This window comes from Artibeus jamaicensis, unplaced genomic scaffold, assembly GCF_021234435.1.
Source record: "Artibeus jamaicensis isolate MK-2021 breed Jamaican fruit bat unplaced genomic scaffold, CSHL_Jam_final scaffold_537, whole genome shotgun sequence".
Taxonomy (NCBI): domain Eukaryota; kingdom Metazoa; phylum Chordata; class Mammalia; order Chiroptera; family Phyllostomidae; genus Artibeus; species Artibeus jamaicensis.
Genome location: NW_026522047.1, coordinates 35,534,184 through 35,558,284, shown reverse-complemented (window position 1 = coordinate 35,558,284; position 24,101 = coordinate 35,534,184). Strand labels below are relative to the sequence as shown.

The 24,101-nt window shown below is 40.6% G+C and overlaps 1 protein-coding gene across 1 annotated transcript; it reads right to left on the bottom strand.

Annotated features, from left to right (window-relative positions):
- Window positions 1-15,341: 15,341 nt before the first annotated feature.
- On the bottom strand, window positions 15,342-17,566 carry LOC119048356 (disintegrin and metalloproteinase domain-containing protein 20-like). The gene has a single exon (XM_037144029.2). The coding sequence runs from the start codon at window positions 17,544-17,546 to the stop codon at window positions 15,342-15,344; it is 2,205 nt and encodes a 734-aa protein (XP_036999924.2). The 5' UTR covers window positions 17,547-17,566.
- Window positions 17,567-24,101: the final 6,535 nt, after the last annotated feature.

Sequence of the window (24,101 nt, the reverse complement as noted above, 5' to 3'; positions counted from 1 at the left end):
GCTGACATTATCTGGAGCCAGGAGGTGAGCTCAGAAGCTTGCCAGCAAAGCCCCAGAACATTGTGTAACCCAGGGGCCGGCAATGCGGGACATCAAGGGAAGGGCCAGAAGAAGGTTCAGCGCATCCTGGACATGGGTTCATGGGCACCAGGTGAATCTTGAAAGGTAGCTCATCTCGAGAAAACTTAGGGCCTCAGTGAAGAAAGATATGGCACTTTGAAACATGCCTTTCCTTCAAAAGAACACAGAGAAAAAATCAGGTAGTTGTCAATTTATCGTAATATGAATTGTCACAGCAGAAGGGGCAAGGCATTCATTCACAGTGAGGTAGTAAATTATAGGGTTTTGTTAAATGTAGCCCTCCAGAAAGGGACTAGACACTCAGAAAATAACTTATCATCAAATGTCATTGCCTACTTTCCTTCCATGTGATGAGCAGTGTTGGCAGCGTTGGAGTCCTGGCAGCTTCAGTTATTATTATTTTTCCTCCTTATTGCTTCAGTATTTCCAAATTCATTGTTCCTTTCCCTGTAGCATGTAGACATCCTCCAGCACCTGCACGTGAAAAAGAAAACATGAAATTACCTCCTTGTCCTTAGTTGATTTTACATAAGCTTCCCTTTTCCCTTCTCAGAAAAACAACAGTATGTGTTCTGCTTCTAGTCTTTCCATTTGCTTCTTACCTCACAGGTTTCTGACATCTTCCTTCATCTTTCTACTGAATATACTTTTGCTAACTTGGCAATAACTATTTTTCTGAGTAAAAACAAATATATATATACACATATGTATACATGTATGTATATAGATGCTTATACACTGTGTGTATATTTTCTTTTGTTGCTATTCCTAAATAATATATTTTTATTTTCAAGTTGGAAACCTCATAAAATTCATATAATAATAAATGTGATGCATTATTCTACTACCTAAAAGATTATTACTATTTGGGTTTACTTCTTTTCCATTGAAATAACAACCAGAGGAGAGTTAAAAGTTACAGAATATTTTAAACTTCCTAATGCTGAATGTTGGAATTTAATGGGCACTTTTAGGGAAACACAAGTTAGTAAAGTTGGCCAATATAACACATATTCAAGTAGTCAAAGTTCTGTCCTTTCACATTCAAAAGGGGCTCGAGTGAGCTAGATTTTAGGCACAAGCTCCAAGAAATAATTTCTATTGTATGAGGATAATTTAGAGGACAAAATAAACTAGATAGTACTCAACACATTTTATGAAATTGAATAACCAGAATATAGAAATGTCACGAGGGCAATGTATCAGCTGCATTTTATAGAGTAACAAGATCTGCGCCCCCCACCCCCGCCAAAATGTAGTGGCTAAAACCAACAATTAGTATCTCTCCATTTCTGTGGCTCAGGAATCTGAGTGTGGCTTAACTGGGTGCTTTGCATGTGGGTAGCCCATGAGATTGCAGGCAAAGCTGTGAACTCGGGCAGGTCTTCTGAATTCACTGACAGGCTTGTCGGCAGGCCACAGTCCCTCGCCACGTGGGCCTCTCTCTGGAACTACTTGATGACATGGCTGCTGGCTTGCCCAAGAGCTAGTGATATGAGAAAGAATGAGGGGATATACGCCAAACAACAGCCAGTGCCTTTTTATAATCTCATTTTGTAAATGGCTTCTTATCCCCTGTGACATACTCTATTGGCTCATTATATCTCAGTCAGTAGGTCCAGCCATACTTAGGGGGACAGGTTGAACCTAGGGGCAGGGATAATTGAGGGTTACCGTACAAGCAGCTTTCCACAGACAGCCACAATAGAAGGCCCCTCTAACTCATGAATGCAGGTGAGTGCTACCTAGACTATTACCAAATTGAATTTAATTTCAAAGTAAAAGATGAGGACATAGTGAGCAAGCAGCCTTCATCTGGGAATGACAGTTGGGCCAACATATTGTACACTATGTTATACCCTCCATTTTCTTGAGCACTTAATGTGCTTGGTCCTGATTTAAGTGGTGAGAATACAGTAGTGAACAAAATTCCTGTCTTTATGGATTATACATTGTAATGATGGGGAATATGTCCTGATAATTTTGGAAAGGATACCTTGTGATAGGGCTGTAAAATGGGAGAGTTTTCACAAATGAGGGATTAAAAAGTGGTTGATGTCATTGTCTTAGTTTTACCTGTGATGCAACATATCTTTGAGGAGGGTTTTCATGCCTGGCATTTTTTAGGGAGGTGACCCTAACAGACAGCAGAAGGGTGGGGGCTGTAAGGTGGAAGGTAGAAGACCCTTGCGAGTGATGTCCCTTGAAGGGTGAGGAGGCTGGGATGTTTACCCACACAACTTGTTGTTTACCACCTATTGAGTGCTGCTTCCAGAGGCACTGACTTCACTAGGCCCACCTGCTGCAGTTCCCCAGAAGCCTGAGTAAGAGTCCCAGGTCTTCGGGTGAAGCACCCCTCTCCACGTGGAGAAGAGCCAAGAGAGAAGAGCTGGGCAGCAGCGTGGGCGCAATGCCCATGCCTTGCTCTAGGCAGATTTTCTCATGGCCCATGTTCAACTTAGGTCATCTTGTCCCTGATAGTTTAAGATTCTGGCTACTTATGATTCAAAAAATAGTTAAGACACTAGGGTTAGGAGTTTTTCCAGGCCTTGCTATTTGCCTTTGGTCTTGGGGTCATGACAGATATGCATCGTTTTTCTTCTTCATTATCGTGACATCTCTGACCCCTGGGCAGCACTTTCATCGACCTATGCTTGCCCAGCAGTGTCAACCAGAGCTCAGTTCCTCTGCTGTCTGAGGCCCTGGGTACTGTGTCTTAGTCAGACTGTGATCACTGAAATTGTCACTTCATGGTCGTCACTGGGCATGGTGAAATAACAAGAAGGCACTCCACTGAGACCCCTAAGGTTTTATTTTCCTTCTTTATATAGTAGTACCTCTACCTTCCCATGATAATTAGGACCAGTTAACCCTACCAACACAGTAATTTTTTTTTTGTTGTTGCCCAGTGTCTGGTATCAGGAGTTCAAACAACTGGATGACACTCACAACATTAAGTTTGGCAGAACCCTGATTATGTCTCCTGATGGAAGCAACTCCATAGTAAAAACTTAAAACTTCACTGCAGTGGACTGTAAACATGTGGGGCTAGGAAGCACAAATTCCCCAAGTGGGTCCTAGTAGAGGGGCAATCCTATATCCACACCCTGTTTTTCTGAACCTTGTATCCTAGGTACTGGGGATACAGAATCATGTACTGCCCATTGGTTTAAAACATGTATTACATCTTGAAAGACGGTGCCGCAACACTGATGTGACACCTGCAAGACAGTTTCTTCATCTTTAAGGAACTTATATGATATTATATTTTACCCTACGACTGATCATTCTTTTTTTTTAAAGATTTTATTTAATTATTTTTAGAGAGAGGGAAAAGGAGAGAGAAAGAGAAGGAGAGAAACATCAATGTGTGGTTGCTTCTTGCATGCCCCCAACTGGGGACCTGGCCCACAGCCCAGGCATGTGCCCTGACTGGGAATTGAACAGGTGACCCTTTAGTTTGCTGGCTGGCACTCAATCCACTGAGCCACATAAGCCAGGGCTGGTCATTCTTTCTTTAATTTTAATTAATTATTTTTTAGAGATAATGGAAAAGAGAAGGAGAGAGACATTGATGCGAGAGAGAAACATCATTTGGCTGCCTTCCATGTGAACCCTAACTGGGCAGAGAACGCACAACCCGGGCGTGTGTTCTGAGCATGAACTGAACAAGTGACCTTTTGGGTTGGAGGACCACACTTCATGAACTGAGCCACAGTGGCAGGGCAGCACTGGTCCTTAATGATTTCATCTACTATTTTCAAATTTGTTGTAACTTCAATCTCTGAAAATAGCTTCAGACTCTCATAAAACTGTTACCTCTATGTACTGACCATGGTAATTCCTCCTTTTGACAATGAAGCTGCAATTAAAATGAAGTCAGTTAGACAGTTACTGAGTAATGGGGCTGGATTTGAACCAATTTTCAGTGCTTTTCCCATGGACATGTCCACAGGCATTGTTTAGCAGTTTAGTAGGGGACAGATTATGTGTTAACTTCAAGGCCACCATTTACCAAATATTTGTACTTAGAAGCATCATTAAAAAGAATCTTTTAGCCCAGGCTGGTGCAGCTGAATGGATTGAGCATGGGCCTGTGAGCCAAAGTGTTGCTGGTTTGATTCCCAGTCTGGGCACATGCCTGGGTTGTGGGCCAGGTCCCTACTGTGAGGTATTGGAGAGGAAGCCACGCATTGATGTTTCCCTCCTTCTCTTTCTTCATCCATTTCCATCTCTCTAAAAATTAAAAAAGATAAGAGAAAAAAATCTTTTAAAAACAGTTTTTATCTGTTTCTCTCTTTTTTATATCTTAAAATGGTCTAAGTAGGGAAGAGGTCAAGGACATTCATTGTATAGATGAAGGGGACACAAAGGGTTAAGGGACTGAATGAAATGGTGGTCTTAGTCTACTGTAACACTTTCTATGGAACTGCTGTCTAGTTAATGAAAGAACAACATTCAATTAAGCTATTGATATGTAAGGGACCTATGATGAGTTAGAACAGTTAAGAATAATTATGTTATCTAATGAGTTAGGGATTGTTTAGGGGGCTGTCCATGGACGGGGACTCTCTCCAAAAAGGTCAAGGTCGAGAAGAAATGTAGCAGAATTGCAAAATTATGACAGCCAAGACTATAGCAAAATTTTGATCAAAGGAGCACTCTTAAGCATTTGAGAATGGTATGGTAGTACTTTGCATAGCACATAGCAAATTTGTAGAATTTAGTATGCAAGGATGGTAGTAGAAACACAGTTGTTTTTTAAAAACTGGCATATAGTTATTAAACATTTAAAAAAGATTTTATTGACTTATTTTTAGAGAGAGGGAAAGGAATGGAAAAAGAGTGGGAGAGAAACATTGATGTGTGGTTGCCTCTGGCACGCCTGCAACTGGGGACTGAGCCTGCAACCCAGGCATATGCCCTACATGGTAAATTGAACTGGCAACACTTTGGTTGGCAGGCAGGCACTCAGTCCACTGAACCACACCAGCCAGCATGGCATGTAGTTTTCTTTTTATTTTTTAAAACTTATTTTATTGATTAGGCTATTAAGTTGTCCCATTTTCCCCTCTTCATTCCCCTATGCCCTGTACCTCCCCTTCCACCCTCTTTTCCAGCCCACCACCCCACCCCCTCATCATGTCCATGGGTTGTACATATGAATTGTTTGGCTTCTACATTTCCTATACTATTCTTAACCTCCTCCTGTCTATTTTCTACCTACCATTCATGCTACTTGTTCCCTGTACCTTTTCCTCTTTCTCCCCCTATGAGTCCCCTGCTGATAACCCCACATGATCTCCATTTCTGTGATTCTGTTCCTGCTCTAGTTGTTTGCTTAGTTTATTTATTTATTTAGGTTTGGTTGTTGATAATTGTGAATTTGTTGTATATTACTGTTCACATTTGTTGAGTTTCTATTTTAAAGAAGTCCCTTTAACATTTCACATAATAAGGATATGGTGATGATGAACTCCTTGAACTTGATCTTATCTGAGAAGCAAATAAAGCAAACTTTATTTGCCTTTCCATTTTAAATGACAGTTTGCTGGATAGAGTAATCTTGGATGTAGGTCCTTGCCTTTCATGACTTGGAATACTTCTTTCCAGTCTCTTCTTGCCTTCAAGGTTTCTTTTGAGAAATCAGCTGACAGTCTGATGGGCATTTCTTTGTAGGTAACTGTCTCCTTTTCTCTTGTTGCTTCTAGTATTCTCTTTTTCATTTTAATCTTTGGTAATGTAATTATGATGTGGCTTGGTGTGTGCTTCTTGGGTCCAGCTTCTTTGGGATTCTCTGAGCTTTCTGGACTTCCTGGAAGTCTATTTCCCTTGCCAGATTGGGAAAGTTCTCCTTCATTATGTTTTCAAATAAGTTTTCCATTTATTGCTCTTCCTCTTTTTTTTTTGGCACCTGTATGATTTGGATGTTGGAATGTTTAAAGTTGTCCTGGAGGTTCCTAAGCCTCTCCTCATTTTTTTGAATTCTTGTTTCTTCATTCTGTTCTGATTCATTGTTTATTTCTTCCCTCTGGTCAAATTGTTTATTTGAGTCCTGGTTTCTTTCCCATCACTATTGGTTCCACGTGCATTTTCCTTTATTTCATTTTACATAGCCTTAATTTTTTCCTGTGTTTTATGACCATACTCAGCCATTCTGTGAGCATCCTGATTACCAACGTTTCAAACTGAGCATCTGATAGGTTGGCTGTCTCTTTGTTGCTTAGTTGTATTTTTTCTGGAGCTTTGATTTGTCCTTTCATTTGGGCTATTTTTTTTTTTTGTCTCAGAGCACTTGTTGTTTATAGTGAGGGGTGGGATCTTAGGTGTTCACCAGGGCAGGGCAACCCATGTCACTCGTTGTGGCACTCTGTGTGGGGGAGGGTTTGAGAGGAAACAATGCTGCTTGCTTGGCTCTCTGCTCCCTTTCAGTCACTTCCACCCCTACCCACAATACAGTTGGGCCCTTCTGGTGCTGATTCCTGGGTGGGTGGGATTGAGTATGTTTTAGAACCCTGTGGGTCTCTCCAATAAACTCTCCTCTGAGGCTGGAAGTTTCTTTCACCACCTCAACCCTCACAGGTCTTTTCAATCAGAGGTTTGAGGCTTTATTTCACAGCTCTAGAACCCTGGGTTGTGTGGAGTGTCTCACTCCCCAGTTGTTTCTCCCAGTTTATCCACATGCAAATGTGGAACTGCCCGCTTTGCCAGACACTACCTTGTCCTGTCCCACAGCTGCCAGCTTGCCGAGAGTCCTCATCACCTGGCTGCTCATCTCCGCATCTCCTGCTGGTCTGGATGAATGTTTCTCTTAATAACTTCTTGGTTGTTGGACTTCCATACAGTTCAATTTTCTGGCAGTTCTGGTTGTTTTCATTTTTAAATTTGTGGTCCCTCTTTTGGTTGTGTGAGGAGTGTGTCTACCTATGCCTCCATCTTGGCTGGAAGTATCCTCAACACATGGTTTTTGAGTGTCAGAGACACACATAGATATCAATAAAGTTAGAATATATCTTACCTGCAGAACGAATGTTTAGGGAGGCCACTGTGACATTCCACAAGGCTGAAGTCCTGGAATAGATGGAATGTAAGTGTGAACATCAATTCCATACCCCTAAGATCAAGGCGAAAGTTTTAAACATCATCCAGTGATCCAGTGCAAACTAACCTCAATTATTTTTATGTCCTGGGAGCAGAATTTTTTTACCTTAGTTAATGATTCCTCCTGGGCAACTACAGCTGCCTTAACAGCCTGCTTCATTACTTCAGTTAGAGTTGATTTTGCCTCACAGGAAACAATAATTAAAGTTTCTTTTCCTTTTCTCAAGATTTAAGGAATAGTCAAGAAGTACACACAAATACAGAAAGTTCCATGCCAAGTAACCAGTGAGAAATATAACTCAAAATGATGCCTGCCTGCTAACAGTAAGTGCTTTGTTATATTCAAGATAAAATGACGCTACAGGTTCACAGTTGGTGAAGGCAGTGGTTTCTGAGATACCTAATCAGACCATTAGAGGGCACTGGAGACCTTCATTTTGAACAAGAGCCCCAAGTGATTCTTCGTTTTGATTAAATGTGTGGTTTGGTGGAGCAGTATTTCGAAAATTTTTTTCCATTTTTTGGATTCATTTGGAATTTTTTAAATTCTTTTTTAAAAATTACTTTATTTTTGTTCAATTATAGTTGTCTGCATTTCTCCCCCACCAGTCCCCACTACCCCAGCTAATCCTACCTCTCTCCCTTGCTTCCATCCTCTCCCTTGGTTTTGTCCATGCGTCCTTTATAGTACGTAGTTCCTGAAAACCCTCCCTTCCACTGTCTTCTCTTTCCTCCCCTTTGGCTATTGTTAGATTGTTCTTAATTTCAATGTCTCTGGTTATATTTTGTTCGCTTTTTTCTTTTGTTGATTAGGTTCCAGTTAAAGGTGAGATCATATGGGATTTATCCCTCACCACCTGGCTTAATTCACTTAGCATAATACTCTCCAGTTCCATCCATGTTGTCACAAAGGGTAGGAGCTCCTTCTTTCTTTCTGCTGCATAGAATTCCATTGTGTAAATGTACCATAGTTTTTTGATCCACTCAGTTACTGATGGGCACTTAGGTTGCTTCCAGCACTTGGTTATTGTAAATTATGCTTCTATGAACACTGGGGTGCATAGGTTTTTGGATTGGTGTTTCAGGGCTCTTAGGGTATAATGCCAGCAGTGAGATTGCTGGGTCAAAAGGCAGTTCCATTTTGAGTTCTCTGAGGAAATTCCATACTGTTTTCCATAGTGGCTGCACCAGTCTGCATTCCCACCAACACTGCACTAGGGTTCTCTTTTCTCCACATCCTCTCCAACACTTGTTTGTCGATTAGTTTATGATGGCTGTTCTGATGGGTGTAAAGTGTTATTTCATTGTGGTTTTAATTTGCGTCTCTCTGATGGCTAGTGATGCTGAGCATCTTTTCATATGACTCTGGGCCCTCTGTATGTTCTCCTTAAAGAAGTGCCTGTTTTTGCCCATTTTTAATTGTTTTTTTTTTTTGTCTTCCTGGAGTGGAGTTGTGTGAGTTCTTTATATATTTTGGAGATCAAACCCTTGTCTGAGGTATCATTGGCAAATATGTTTTCCCATATAGTTGGTTCTCTTTTCATTTTCATGCTGTTTTCTTTAGACATGCAGAAGCTTTTTAATTTGATGAGGTCCCATTTGTTTATTCTTTCCTTTATGTTCCTTGCTTTAGGGGACATATCAGTGAAGATGTTGCTGCATGGAATGTCTGGGATTTTCTTGCTGATGTTTTTCTTTAGGACTTTTATGATGTCACAGCTTATATTTAAGTCTTTTATCTACCTTGAATTTATTTTTGTATATGGTCTAAGTTGGTGGTTGAGTTTCATTTTTTTGCATGTAGCTGTCCAGCTCTCCCAACACCATTTGTTGAAAAGGCTATTTTACTCCATTTTATGCTTTTTTCCCCTTTGTCAAATATTGACCATAAAGACTTTGATTTATTTCTGGACTCTCTGTTCTGTTCCATTGGTCTATGTGTCTATTTTTATGCTAGTACCACACTGTTTTGACTACAGTGGCCTTGTAATACAGTTTTCTAAAAAATATATGTTATTGATTATGCTATTACAGTTGTCCCATTTTTCTCTTCATTTCCCTCCACCCTCTCTCATCTTTCCCCCTTTAGTTCACGTCCATGTGTCATAAGTTCTTTAGCTTTTACACTTCCCATACTATTCTTACCCTTCCCCTGTCTATTTTCTACCTACCATCTATGCTACTTATTCTCTGTACCTTGTCCCCCCTTCTTCTCCTCCCACTCCCCTGTTGCTAACCCTCCATGTGATTTCCATTTCTGTGGTTCTGTTTCTGTTCTAATTGTTTGCTTAGTTTGTTTTTGTTTTTATTTTAGGTGTGGTTGTTAATAATTGTGAGTTTGTTGTCATGTTACTGTTCATATTTTTATCTTATTTTTCTTACATAAGTCTCTTTAACATTTCATATAATAAGGGCTTGGTGATAACGAACTCCTTAACTTGACCTTATCTGAGAAGCACTTTATCTGCTCTTCTATAAATGAAAGCTTTGCTGGATAGATCAATCTTGGATGTAGGTCCTTTGGATTTCATGACTTGGAATACTTCTTTCCAGCCCCTTCTTGCCTGTAATTTCTCTTTTGAGAAATCCGCTGACAGTCTGATGGGAACACCTTTGTAGGTGACTGTCCCCTTATTTCTTGCTGCTTCTAGAATTCTCTCCTTCATTTTAATCTTGGCTAATGTAATGATGATGTGCCTTGCTGTGTTTCTTCTTGGGTTCACCTTCTTTTTGGGACTCTGAGCTTTCTGGATTTTCTGGAAATCTATTTTTTGCCAGATTGGGGAAGTTCTCCTTTATTATTTGTTCAAATAAGTTTTCCACTTGTTGCTGTTCCTCTTCCCTTTCTGGCACCCCTATAATTCAGATATTGGAATATTTAAAGATGTCCTGGAGGTTCCTAAGCCTCTCCTCATTTTTTGAATTTTTGTTTCTTCCTTCTTTTCTGTTTGGTTGTTTCTTTCTTCCTTCTGGTCCACTCCCTTGATTTGAGTCCCAGTTTCCTTCCCAGCATTATTGGTTCCCTGTACATTTTTCTTTATTTCACTTAGCATAGCTTTCATTTTTTCATCTAATTTGGGATGAAATTCAACCAATTCTGTGAGCATCTTGATCACCAGTGCTTTGAACTGTGCATCTGATAGGTTGGCTATCTCTTTGTCACTTAATTGTATTTGCTCTGGAGCTTTGATTTGTTCTTTCATTTGGGCTTTTTTTTTTTGTCTCAGAGCACCTGTTGCATAGTGAGGGGTGGAGCCTTAGATGTTCACCAGGGTGGGTCAACCCCGTCCTTAAGTTGTGATGTTGTATGTGGGGCTGGAGTCCAAGAGGGAACAATGGTGCTTGCTCCACTCTCTTTGGGATTTCAGTCACTTCCCCTGCTTCCCTCAAGCAAACTGGGTTCTTCTGGTTTGATTCCTGAGTGGATGGGTTTGTGTAACTTCTAGAACCCTGTGGGTCTCTCCAACAAAATCTTCTGTGAGGCTGGGAGTCTCTCCCAGCACCTCAAACCCCACAAGTGTTTTCAATTGGTGTTTTGAGACTTTATTTCTTCAAGCTAGAATCCTGGGTCGCATAACCTGTCTTGTTCCCCAGTTTTGCCTGGTTTATCTATGTGCAAATGTGGGACTTCCCAGTTCCAGAAGCCACCTTAGGCACTGTGCCCTTCCACAATCTGCTGCCTCGAAGGGTCTGCCTGCTGCTTCCTTCCTTCCTTCCTTCCTTCCTTCCTTCCTTCCTTCCTTCCTTCCTTCCTTCCTTCCTTCCTTTCTTTCATTTCTTTTTCTTTTTGGCTGTGACACCTCTGTGCCTGGCCACTGGCCTCCACCCCTCCCACAGGTCCTGAATGAATGTGTCTACTTTAACTCCTTGGTTGTCGGACTCCCATAGAGTTGAATTTTCTGTCAGTACTGGTTGTTATTTTGTTTCTAAGTTGTTGTCATCCTTATTTTGGTTGTGTAAGGAGGCACAGTGTGTCTACCTTGTAATACAGTTTGATATCAGGTATTGTGGTCCCTCCTGCTTTGTTCTTTCTCAAAATTGTTGCAGCTATTTGGGGTCGTTTATGGTTCCATATAAACTTCTGAAATGTTTATTCTACATTTGTGAAATAACTCATTGGTACTTTAATAGGGATTGCATTTAATCTATAAATGCTTTGGGTAGTAGGAATTTTTTTATTTCTGATGCTGTTACAGCACTTTTAACACTCATTGTGTGTCAGACGACATACATGTACACAATGAAATGAAAAGTAATGCAGTTGGAGAAAACATTTCCATCTATAAACTATTAATGGATACCTAAGTATAATCTTTTCAAGTGAAATCAGGTGTACGTAGTTGTATTCACAAAGATAAGGACACTAACAGAAGATTTACAGCAACGAGAAACCTTAACAACAGACCTCAGTACAAACACAGACAGTCCTCTGAATTCTGTGTTTCACCAAGCATCAGAACCCACCAATCTCTCAGTCCTCTCGTGTGTTATTCTGTATCCATATTCTCTGCATGGGATTGGATTCCCGAATTTTATTTTATTTTCTGAGTGATATTTTCCACAGATAGGTGTCATTGGCGGCTGCCTTGTGGGTCAAAAGTCCTGGGTGTCTGTCGTCATTCTCCATGGAACATGGAGAAACTTCTCACCCTGCACTTCCAAACCAATTTCTGGCTCACTGTTGTGTAGCCAATATATATGTACTTGTCATTATTGTAAATAATCTCCTCATCGCATTTCTCATATAAATACAATTGCAGGCATTCCCATCATGACTTTTGTCAAATTTGTGAAATTTCACACAATAAAGACCACAGAGGTATGTCAGGTATTTCAATATAATATTGAAAATCCAGTAATCTATAAAAAATTCTGTTCTTGGGAAGACAGTAGCAGAAAATTCCAGTTAAGCGTGTTTTGTTTTGAACATTTCTCTAAGCTCATGTGGCTACCAGTATATAAAGTGTATCTCTATGGTTTTTGTCATTGTTTGTTTTACAAAAGTAGGATTGTATTATACACACTTTCTGTATTTTACTTTTTAACTCAATAGTAATGTGCAAAATTTTCTGCACAAATAAAACATAAAAAAATCTAGTAAAATTTCTCTGGTCTCATTTGTGTTCCTTAGAGTCTTGTTCTAAATAATGGGTACAAAAAATTTGCATTTAAATTACTTTTACATGTTGATAACATCTCACGACTTTTGGACATTGAGGTAATAAAAAACCCCTCCATCTGATAGTCCTCTATATGGAGTCCTTTATTTTTATTTTTAGTTTTTAAAGATTTTATTTATTTATTTTTGGAGAGAAGGAAAGGGAGAGAGAAAGAGAAAGAGATACATCATTGTGTGGTTGCCTCTCATGTGCCCCCTACTAGGAACCTGGCCTGCAACCCAGGCATGTGCCCTGATGGGGAATTGAACTGGCAACCTTTTGGTTTGCAGGCCCACACTCAATCCACTGAGCCATGCCAGCTAGGGCTGGAGTCCTTTATTTTTTAGTGTTTATTTTATTATTTTTAACTTTTTAAAATTATTGCTCAAGTACAGTTGTCTTCATTCCCCTCCCACACTGTTCCCCCCACTCCTTGACCCTGGAGTCCTTAATAAGCAAATTATATAGCAGCCTATAGCTCACAGCAGAAATCCTTTTCTTTTTTATGTCAGTTGGTTAGTTGCTAAGGAAACTGGTTTGACATTGTTTATTCTCCCCTTTATCTCACTGACTGTGATGTGCTACAGTAAGGTATCAATATCAATTCTTTGTGTTTTCTGAGGATCACCCAGCCTTCTAGACATAGAAAACAGTCAGTTCCAATCAGTGATTTGTGTATTTGGTTATAGTAGAGTACATTTAAATTGGAATAAACATCTGCATTGTGACAATTTCTATTTTTCCCTTTTCATATTGAACAGTTTTGACTGCTTTTCAAAGGGCACAGAGCACTAGCCGTCCTTTCTTCTGCTGTGTCAAAATCGTTGCTGTCAGGATTAGACAGGTCACCAGCTCATTTTGTGTGTCAGAATTGGCACTAAAAGGCACACAGACTTGTAGTTCTAATTCTGTTAACAACAGTGTGCTGCCCTGGCCCGTGTGGCTCCATTGTTTGGAGCGTGGTCCAGTAAAAAAGGCTGCAGACTCGATTCCAGTCGAGGCACATGTGTAGTTTGTGGGTTCAGAACCATTTGGACACCTGGGAGCCGCAACTGATTGGTGTTTCTATCTCACATCGACAATTCTATCTCTCTAAAAAATCAGTAAGGTGAGGATTAAAAAAAGATTATGGGGATCCCTCTCTATCACCTAGAGGTTCACAGCCCAGCCCTCCAACCATTTGCCACATGCAGCACAATCAGATACATGCGTGATGGAGAGACAGTACAGATGCTTGAGATGCACCTCCTTTTCTTATGTCTTATGCTCAATACACACCATGATTTTAGGAAACTATGCTTTTGAGAAATTTCAGACTAGCTCACTAGCACTGTCAAAGCAGTGAAATTAAGCAAATGTGACTTGGGGAGAAAGAATTCAACTTAGAGGTGCCTCAATATCTAATTTATGAGCCAACCTAAGCCCATGTAGTAACTGCACACTTTGGGGATCTCCCTTTGCTGAATAGAAGTGCTGCAGCAGGGCCCAGGCAAAGACTCTGTTCACATGCAGTGACACCTTGAGCGTAGAGGGAAAAATGGCTGATTAGATCCAATGCTTTTCAGTAGGATTTCCCTGCCCGGAATTTCAGGCCCTCTATTTCCCATTGCTTCATTAGCACTGTGATATTCTTAAGTATGGTTCTTAAAATTGGGATATTCTGGGATTCTTTCCAGAGGAAAAAAATACTCACGTATACTAATACTTAATACTTGTATATGTTACATAGAATTGTAAGAATCTTCTTCATCCTGTTTAATGGTAAAGATGAGTGGTAAGTATTATTTTCTGTTTTTTTTTTTTAAATTTTTATTTGTTTATTTGTAGAGAGAGGAAAGGGGGGGAGAAAGAGAGTGAGGGAAACATGCAGGTGTGGTTATCTCTCATGTGGTTGTTACTGGGAATTGAGCCAGTGACCCTTTAGTTAGCAGCCAGTGCTCAATTCACTGAGCCACACCAGACAGGTATTTCCTGTTTTTTCCTTCAGATTTTGAGTGATGCTAAGAGTAATTTCATGCCCACAAGATGGTAAAGGCAGTGGTGTGCAAAATTCAAAGTTTCTGATGGCAGACTCCTTTCTGTGTTCTTGATTATACTAATACCATAACCATTGTTATTTGCCATGAAAGAGAACCACACTCACTGGGACAACCAGCAGTTATTAACAAGTAGATGTAGCTACTGCTCCTAGGACTTGGAGATCAAAGGGGAGAAATGGAACTATTGGAACCTATGCATTTGGAATGAGTCTTAGGGACACAGGACTCTGACCTCTGAGGAGGTTAGTGAATCTGCTGCTGGCACTTGAGGGACTTGGTATAGAACTCAAAGGCTGTTCACTCTAAACCCGGAGTTTACATGTTTGGTAGCTGTGCCAGTATATCTGAGGATGACAGTCTGTTGTCTCTAGGAGTTAGCAACAAACAAGCAAATATTATATAAGAATAAATTTTATCTACATATGAAATATGCAGAAGTAAACTCACTGTTGATGCCAAGGTGTAAGCTCTTAGTGAGGAAACAGTGATAGGAACACCAGTGCAAAATTCCCCGACATTCCCCTCTCCCTCTCTTTCCCACTACTGGCAGAAAGTGGTGGGGGAGGATGGCTAGAGAAGAGATGTGCTGTGCAGGTTACCATTTCCTGTGTGAATGCAGAATAAGGAAGGAAGGACGGAGGTCTGGAGGTGAGGTACCAATAAACCCAACCTGGGACCAGTCAGAAAGGATTGCACACACACACCATCCATGAGCTATATGCCTCTGCTCAAGATGCAGGAGACCCATTCAATGAACATTGACCACTTTTAAGGTAGTGGAAAGTTGAAATAGGCCCAGAATGAGTAAATTTGGCTAATTTTTTAATGGCTAATGTTCATGATCCTGGATGATAAGATGCCTCAGAAATAGTCTGTGGATGGTCTGCAGTGCTTGTCACCATAGTTCCACAGCCAGGAGACTGACAATGAATACATGGGGAAGATCAATTGGGATTTTCTTTTAATTGTCACTTTTTCTTCCTTCCTCACCTGAAGTTGGAACATTCTGCTGTTCGTTTCCTTTAAGTTCTTCTTGAGTAAAGGACCAAAATAACAAACATAATAATGATAGTAATATCAAAAAGAGAATAAACCAAAATAGTAGCAGGTAATGTATCCATTCTAAATTTTCATTCTCATCTCCCTCAGGCGGGGGGCCACTGTCGATACTTCCTCCATAACCCTTTTGCTGGCAGGTGGGAGGGTCCCACTCACGGTTGCAGTGGCAGTTGTTTCTGTTGTTGCAGACCCCGTTCATATTGCAGGTCTCAGGTGAACACCCATTTACCAGGGGGGACAGATGGACACACTTCCTTTTGATGCACACATGGTCTGCACCACACTCTGTACCATCTTTCACATCACCAATGTCAGGAATGGCCATCCCCAAGTGGTAGTCAGTACCCCAGCAGGGGATGCCATTGAAGTGAGTCCAATGCACAGTAGAGTGATCTCTCAGAAGGGGAATTTCTGTCACGTTCTCACACTGAACCCTCCCACACAGGACATCTGACATGTTACACCGCACATATTCAGAGCCTTTGATACCGCAGTTCCCAAATCGGTCACCACGGGTGTTCATTTTGGTGTAGCAACTCTGATCAGCACTCTTGGCCACTTTGCCAAAAATGTTCCTACACTGTGCTTCACGGTTATTGCATCTCTTCTCATAGCAGTAGCCACCATCCTCACATGGGATCCCATCCTGCACATACACATCTTCTGGACAAAGGTTGGACGTCCCATTGCACCACTCTGGGAGATCACATGTGTTTTCCTGTTGTCTGCACACTGTGCCTGTTGGCAGGATCTGGCAGTCTTGGCAACAAAGGCCAAAAGCACAAGCAGCCCCCAATCTCAGGGTGCAACTTAATTGACAACAGGGATCCTTTAAACACAACTGTAAAGTGCCACAGTCACACTCTTCTCCTTCTTCAACCACACCGTTCCCACACTGTGTAAGTGTGAAGGTGTTCCCTGTATTTGATGAAACATATAAACAATTTCGTTTTGCAATGGTGTTCATGAAATCAGCGTAACTGCAGTTGCTGAACCTAGTTGCATCTGCTTTTGATGGATACATTATGCAGAGCCTATGGGCACATTTGCAGGTGTTTTCATCATGTTTCATACCCAAATTATGACCAATCTCATGTGACACAATATATGCAAAATCATGCAAATCATCATTCATGAAACTATCAACTCCACAATTATAGCGAGCGCTACATACTCCTCCAACATAGGCTACGCCCAGAGTGATACCATAGTAATGCTTTACAAAAACATGTGCCGTATCATGGGGTAAGCGCGTATTGAAGCTGTATATCTTCCATATGCCAAATACTGACATGAGAGTATTTATGTTATCTACTGGAAGGAGGTTTCTTGCATTCCAGACCTCAATTCCCACTAAAACCACATCAACATCCAGTGGGCTCAAGAAGGTATTAATTCCATTGACAACAAGGAATACTTCATTCTGCACTTTTGTGGTGTTACTTCCGCGATGAACGTATCGATTGTAGTCCACCACCACTGCCAGCTCAAGAAACCGCTTGTGAGTCCACCAGCCTTCATACCCACTCTGCATCAAAGTGAAATTAACACTCCCTTGAAACTTCAATTGTTGAGCTATGTCTTCATCTGTCAATCCACACCTCATGGGTGGGAATTGTGTCTCCTTCCTGTCCACCTTATATATGAGATGTTCAAACGTGGTAGAATGCCTTTTGGGCTCTATTTCATACATAATGTCATTTGTCTGTAATATTCCTTGAAACCCTCCCAAACAGGTACTGAGGGTCACCATGGATTCTGGGTCCCCTTCCACATAGCCATGATAGTAGCAGTCATTCTGGATGAAAGGCTGGTCCTCTAGGAGGGCACCTTGATCACTGTAGGTGAACACTGGGAGGTGTCTGGACAGGAAATACTTGTTGACCTTCATGTGGATAATGTGTCTGTGGCCCCCAAAATGAAGGCTGTAAGTGAGCCAGCCTGGAAGCTTCCTGCTGCTGGCATGCCTCATGGGAATCACCACCTCTGCGGAACCATGGCGTTGAGAGTTTCCAATCTGGGGCCATCCAGAAAGAAACAGAAACATACCCTGACAGAGCAGCAAAAGAGTGATCTTCACATGCACCAAAGCCTCACCCCCCACCATTATGCAGGTGCCACATGCAGCCACTGCTGAGAGCATAGGAGGGCAGGGCAAGAAGCATCAGTGTCGTGTCTGCTTCATCTGAGCTGGCTGCATGCAGTGCCGACCTTTATTTGGACCTCTGGCAGAGTCACACCATCAGAGAAACAGCACTATAAAAACATGAAAAGAAGAGCAGAGACAGAGGTGGGCATTATAAGTAGGTCTAATTAGAGGAGAAGGAGAAGGTGTGGGTTAAAGTGAGTTAGTGTTTGGCTCAAGACAAGACATAGTTGACACGGTTGATACTTAATGAACCTAGACGAAGGACACGTATGGATTCATTATACTATTCTCTCATTATATGAATATATGAGAAACATTCCACAGTAAAGATGTGAAAGAGACATATATCATGTTTTGATGAAGGAATCTTAATTTATGCATATGAACTTGGTATAAGTATCAATGTATAGGTCTTCCTTTCACTATCAAAAGAAGAATTATGTAGTCACATTCCTTTGGAGAGATAAAAGCTATTCGCATGCATTATTGCTTCTCATTGTGATATATACATCCAACAGAGCAGCTTATTAGCTATATGCTTTCTGTTCTGAATTTCTCTAATCATTTAAACTTGTGAAATTGGGAGGGTCAAGACATCCAATTTCTCCAAATATTTGTATCTACTGTAACCACACCAAGTTCTATATTCAATGGAGAAGGGTAGCATTGGAGGGGAGCATATTGAGTGGGTGACAGATTATCTAAAAAGTTAATATTTGATTATATTCTTCAGGAGAACAACGTCTAAAAAATCCTGGCATTATGAAATGAAAGAATCAGACTGGTTGGTAGAGTAACACTTGGAGGTGGGAGTGTCCTGAAGGCAAAATAAAGCAGCTTCAGAAATGAATAAACCCTAAAGGAGGGAGGGCAGTACATGGGAAGGTAATATGTTGTCTTTCAGTGGTGAAGGCCTCAAAGTTTCTACATGTCTAAGATTGCAAGGTAACCAGTTCCCAAGTTCAACCTTAAAATGCATTTATTTTGTAAATACAAATACATATACATATCTTCTATGAAAAATAAAAACAAAAAGCTATCTCAATAATACAAATTCATTATCACATATTAGGGTGGACCCAAAAGAACCTGGAATGTGTTTTAAAAATTGTTTATTTTTTCTTACATGTTTAAACTTCAGCCACCTCCAAAGTGCTCTCCCCTGGATGTATTACCTCTACTGGGATGTTTTTTCCACTGCTCGAAACAGTTTTTAAACTCATCAGTTTGGATGCCTTTTAGTGCCTTTGATGTTTTTGGTTTCACCTCTTCCACATTGGCAAAATGTTTCTCTTTGAGGACTTCTTTCATCCAGGGAAACAAAAAAAATGTCACTTGGGGGCAAGATCATGTGAATAGGGAAGGTGGAACATAGAGGTCATGCTCTTTTGGTCAAAAACTGCTCAACACCTAGCATGGTGTGGGCATGTGTGCTCATAAATCACCCTTCATGAAATGAGCAAACATGTTGAAAGACTCTTCAAAGAGAAAATTCCTGAAGTCAAATGCAGCCTCTCACAACAATGCCAGCTGGCACATTGGTACAGATGGGTTTCTAGAACACCCACATAGGAGAGAACCTGTACTCCAAGGGGCCCACTGTCCACAAGATAATTCCATTTTGGGAGTGTCTCTTCTCATATTTGTTACAACGAAATCTGATACTAGTGCAGTGCCTGGCTGGCAATTCAACTTGCTGTTTTGTCCTTTGAGTAAAAGGTGTTAAGAAAAAGATACAATGTGCAGACCTAGGAATATCTACCCAAGATACATATGTCTAGAAAATTAAGTTGTGTGAAGTTCAAATTTGGACAGAGTGGTTGGGGTAACAATACAGATTGGGAGTTTGTAAAATGACATTCAATATTTTACATAAAAATACTCATTTTATTTATCTAGCAAAATACCACAGTCTTCTATCATGAAGATATCATTATTTAAATTTAGAACCGTTGGCATAATTGAAAAAACACAGGAAAATGAAGTCTTCTATGAGAGACCTAAAATGGACTAATCAAATCCACCTCTCCTGGTGTGTACTATAAAAATGGCAGGTGGCTGATTAAGGACCTATCATCTCCTAGACCCTGTACTCATTTCTGTTTAGTTCTTTATTATTGTTATTATTATCTTTATTCTATGTTCCTTAACCTCTTTCCTTGGTAATCATTTTCCTGTCGTTTATGGAATCTTCCTTTTAGGAAAGCAACAGCAATCTTCTCTCTACTCTCCTTTATGAAAAGTTTCTATTCCACTTGATTCTACTAAATCTACCTGTCAAGCATTGGGCACAACAGCATGGAAAGCACAGTAGAGAGAAGAACTTCCATTCTCAGAATCTTCAGGTGTCACTCAGACCAGATATCTGCTCTCAGTTTGCTTTGATTACCAAAGCCACTTCCAAACCACTCAACTGGTGGCCATCTTATTATACCACTACTGACCTTTCTTTCTGTTACACCAAGTCCTAAATCAGCCCCACACAAACCTCAAAGAACTGGGCATCTGATTTGCTAACACATTATCCATCAAAACCTGCATACTGGGTTTAGTGGGCATGTGGACATCCCATTCAACACCCAGTTGATTTCAGTTTTACTACTCGTTTGCAACCAACTTGCTAGTTGATCTATGACAAAGGTCTAGATCTTATTCTTGCTCTCTTTTGTCCTCTTATGTATTAAATAGTTAATCACAATGTTCATTCTTAATCAAAAATTACTCATCAATTTTTTAAAGAAGCTTATTTTTGTTACTTTTTAAAGAACAGAATGGAGGGAGAAAGAGAGGGAGAGAAACATCAATGTGTGGTTGCCTCTCACGTGTCCCCTATTGGGGACCTGGCCCACAATCTAGGCATGTGCCCTGACTGGGAACGGAACTGGAGACCCTTTGGTGGGCAGGCTGGCACTCAATCCACTGAGCCACACCAGCCAGGGATACTCCTCACATTTATAGAGGACAGAAATAATCCTTCTTTTCATTTATTCACACTTCTTATGTTCCCTTTATTTTACCCTTTACCAATATAGCCTAAGTCTAGACTCCATCGATTCGAACACTGTTGACTAAAATACTCAACCCAAAGTAAATTAGTGCTTTTCCTGCTTTTGCCACTGTTACAACTGACTGCCGAGACTGCTGTGGGGAAAACTCACAGAGCGTCTTTAGGGAAACGAATGCATAAGATGTGGAAACCATCAAATGGGATGAGACAGCTGCTGCTTCAGCCAGAAGAAGGAAATCATGGCCTGATATTTATCTCAACCACATTACACCTTTAAGAATTTGTACTTTGTTGCTCACATTGTTTCTGATTTTCTGCATTTCCTCATGAATATATAGGACACTCTGCTGAGTATATATTGTCTTTGTTTTCAGAAGTTTTCTTCAGTGAATTTCAATAGTGGTGGTTTAAATGATAAAACCAAGGTGTTTTCACATTTGGTGTGTTTAAGAAGGACCTGCCATTTTCTATGCTTTTGCTTTATTTTTGCAGAAAGTTGGCAGGGGACTTCTTTCAGGTCACATTGAAGTGACCTGAGATCCTAGGGTGGGTGGGCACTTTTCTAGAAGTAAAAAGGAGGAATATTTCCCCAAATGCAAAGATCCCAGAAGAAGAGAGTGAGATCCTTAGAGGAAATCTTTGAGAACACCACCTCTAAATAGTGAGTAGAAGGATAAAATTCTGATTGGCTCTCTATGTCTCTTGATCTGAATTTGGTAATTATTATGGAGTATGAATTGTTTTTGTGATGCAAAATAATTATTTGTGGATAATATAGTGCTATTAGGGTGACTGTAGCCAACATAAATCAGTCAAAATTTATTCCTAATACCTCAGTTTACAAGCAGGTAGTAGGAAAACAAACTCCAAAAATATACAAGCCAGGCTACTTTTGTCTTCATAGTATTGTTTTATCAAAGGACTAAAGAGACACACCTCCTGAGAGAATATAACACTTTTATGAATAACATGGGCAGTGTCATAATAGTATAGAAACTTCATAGTAGACTGTCATGCATCATCATTTGTAAATTCTTTATTATTTCCCCACAGCATCATTAAATTCAAGAATGTCTATATCTGAATGGCCATCTCCTCTCTGACTCTCCCGTGTAGCCAAATCCAGTAGTTTCCAAGCTGTGAGTTATAACCCATTAAATACCCAACTTTATGGCTCTCAAGCAAGTTAAAGAGAGTAGAATAAGCCCTAAGAAATAGGGCTTTTTCAGATCCTTAAGATCAGAAAAATTGTCAAAGGATCATGTCATGTTTGTGCTGATGTGAATATGTGCATATATATTTCTGTATACATAAATACTAGTGTTTCTCTTTTACAGCTAAGTTCTTGAGTTACTTACCAGCAGTAAAATGAATAGTTCCTGAGGTCTTTTCTAGCTATGGTCTTATCTCAGATAGTTTATATCACCAATTTCCATGAACAAGGAACTTAACATGACAAAGAAAACATCACTTCCCTTTCATCTCTCACTTGGTTATGTTCCAGATTTAACTGCTTATTAAGAAGACTCTCCCAATTCTAAATACCATGACAGAAAGTTACAGTTCCTCCTCATTCTAGAATTAACTGCTTAGCAACAAAATGCCTTAATTCTAAATACCAAGGCAACCAGTTAAAGGTCCTTCTCATTCTGGACCTGGAGAACTCTTGCCCACTAGTGGATTAGAAGATAAACCAAATCTTGGTAAGGACTGTGGATCCAAGGGAGTTGGTGAATCAGCCCCACCTGCACTTGTGTTTGTCAAGATAAAAAGTCTGGAGAGTACTGACCTGGGAAGACACACAGGGGAGAGAGAATGTGTAGAAACACAGCTAACCAGAAAGGAGATTCTAGCACAGCATTTGAGTTGGATGAGGACAAGTTTAGATGCAGTGGAAAATGCAAGGGCCACCCCTGTCCCCAGGGTGATATCATATGGGACTAATTTGTCTGGAAGCAATAGCAGTGATTATCCCTGCAGAAAAGTTCCAAGAGGTGACCTTTCCAGGGGTAGAGGTTGAAGGCAGTGAATGCCTATGTGGGGGTTGTGCTGGAGAAACCTTGTATAGCAGTGCCCTGATTTCTGAGGGTACCAATGAGCATGAAAGAAAAGTGGCTTTTGCTGTGGCTTCAGGAATTCAGTAGGAAGTCTTTTCCTGGTCCCTGTGAACACTCCACAATCTCTTGTGGACTGTAGGCATGCCCAAAAGCCCCATTGCTAAGTCTAACCCCCGCCCCTGTGGCAGGCACCCTGTGTGTGCCCTTATGTGTGGCAGTAAGAGCAAGTTGAGTAATTTGAGTGGCCTCAGAAAAGTGTTCCATGGTCTGTGGGCAAGGCAAAAACAGTCCCTGAATGTTCAATGCTACTTTTTTTAAAAAATAGATTTAATTTATTTATGTTTAGAGGGGAAAGGAAGGAGAGAGGGAGAGAAATATCAATGTATGGTTGCCTCTGGTGTGTCCCCTGCTGGGAACTGGCCTGCAACCCAGGCATGTGCCCTGACTGGGAATCGAACCGTAGTTGCTTGGTTCCCAGGCTCGCGCTCAATCAACTGAGCTATACCAGCCAGGGCTCAATGCTATTTTTTTTAAAAGAAAAATGGATTTTTTAAAAACCTGGTGTGTTATAGAAAGAAGAGAAAACAAGAGTTCAGAATATTTTCATAAATGGACCCAGAAGAGTGGAGCAGATCTATCCGTCATAAACCCAGGATCCCGAGAGAAATAGCAGCAATGCATCTACCCTGTCTGAAGAGAACAGGTAGAAGGCATTTCAAATGTGAAATCAGCCATGCAGAAGTAACAAGCATTTTAAAAATCTCTAGGAAATATGTGATCACCAAAAGATATCAGTAATTCTCTAACACCGGAGACCAGAGACATGGAATAATGCTAACGTAGCTTACTAGGAATCGATGATATTTGTACCGAAAATGTCACGCATGAGAAGAAAGACAGCTCAATAAAGCCAAGCAATAGATCAGTGAATGGGGTAGGTTAGTAGAAGAAAGATAGAAACCATAACAAAGAACCAAACTGAAAATTTGGAGCTGAGGAATTTAATGACTAAGTTTAAGAATACAATGCCCAGCTTTTGTAGTAGAGCTGAGCAGGTGAAATGGAGGAAAAATGATCTAGAAGATGATGACTTTGAAAAAAAGTAAGAGGACCTCAACTAAACCTGAGTCGGAAAGGCCTGTGAGGTTACTTTTAATGCCCTCCCACTGAGCAGAGACCTTAGTTACAGAGCCCAACAAGGAAGGAGAGACTACCTGGAATTCCCAGACAGGAAGTGCAACTACTTTACTTCCCCAGCAAGAGGAAGGAAGATTGTTTCCTATTTTTCCAATAATAAACCTAGGCCATAGAAATGTCACAGCTCAGTCAACAAAAAGCCATCACCACTTGAACTTTAAGTTTCCTCTAGTGGACTTTTATTTTTCTCTTGCTGTTGTTTGCCTTGTTCCATGTTCCTTCATATACAAACTTTGCATCTTGTATAAGCTC

Bases quoted from the DNA above. Each gene is read 5' to 3' on its own strand.
- LOC119048356 (XM_037144029.2), bottom strand. From the start codon at position 17,546: ATGGTGGGGGGTGAGGCTTTGGTGCATGTGAAGATCACTCTTTTGCTG.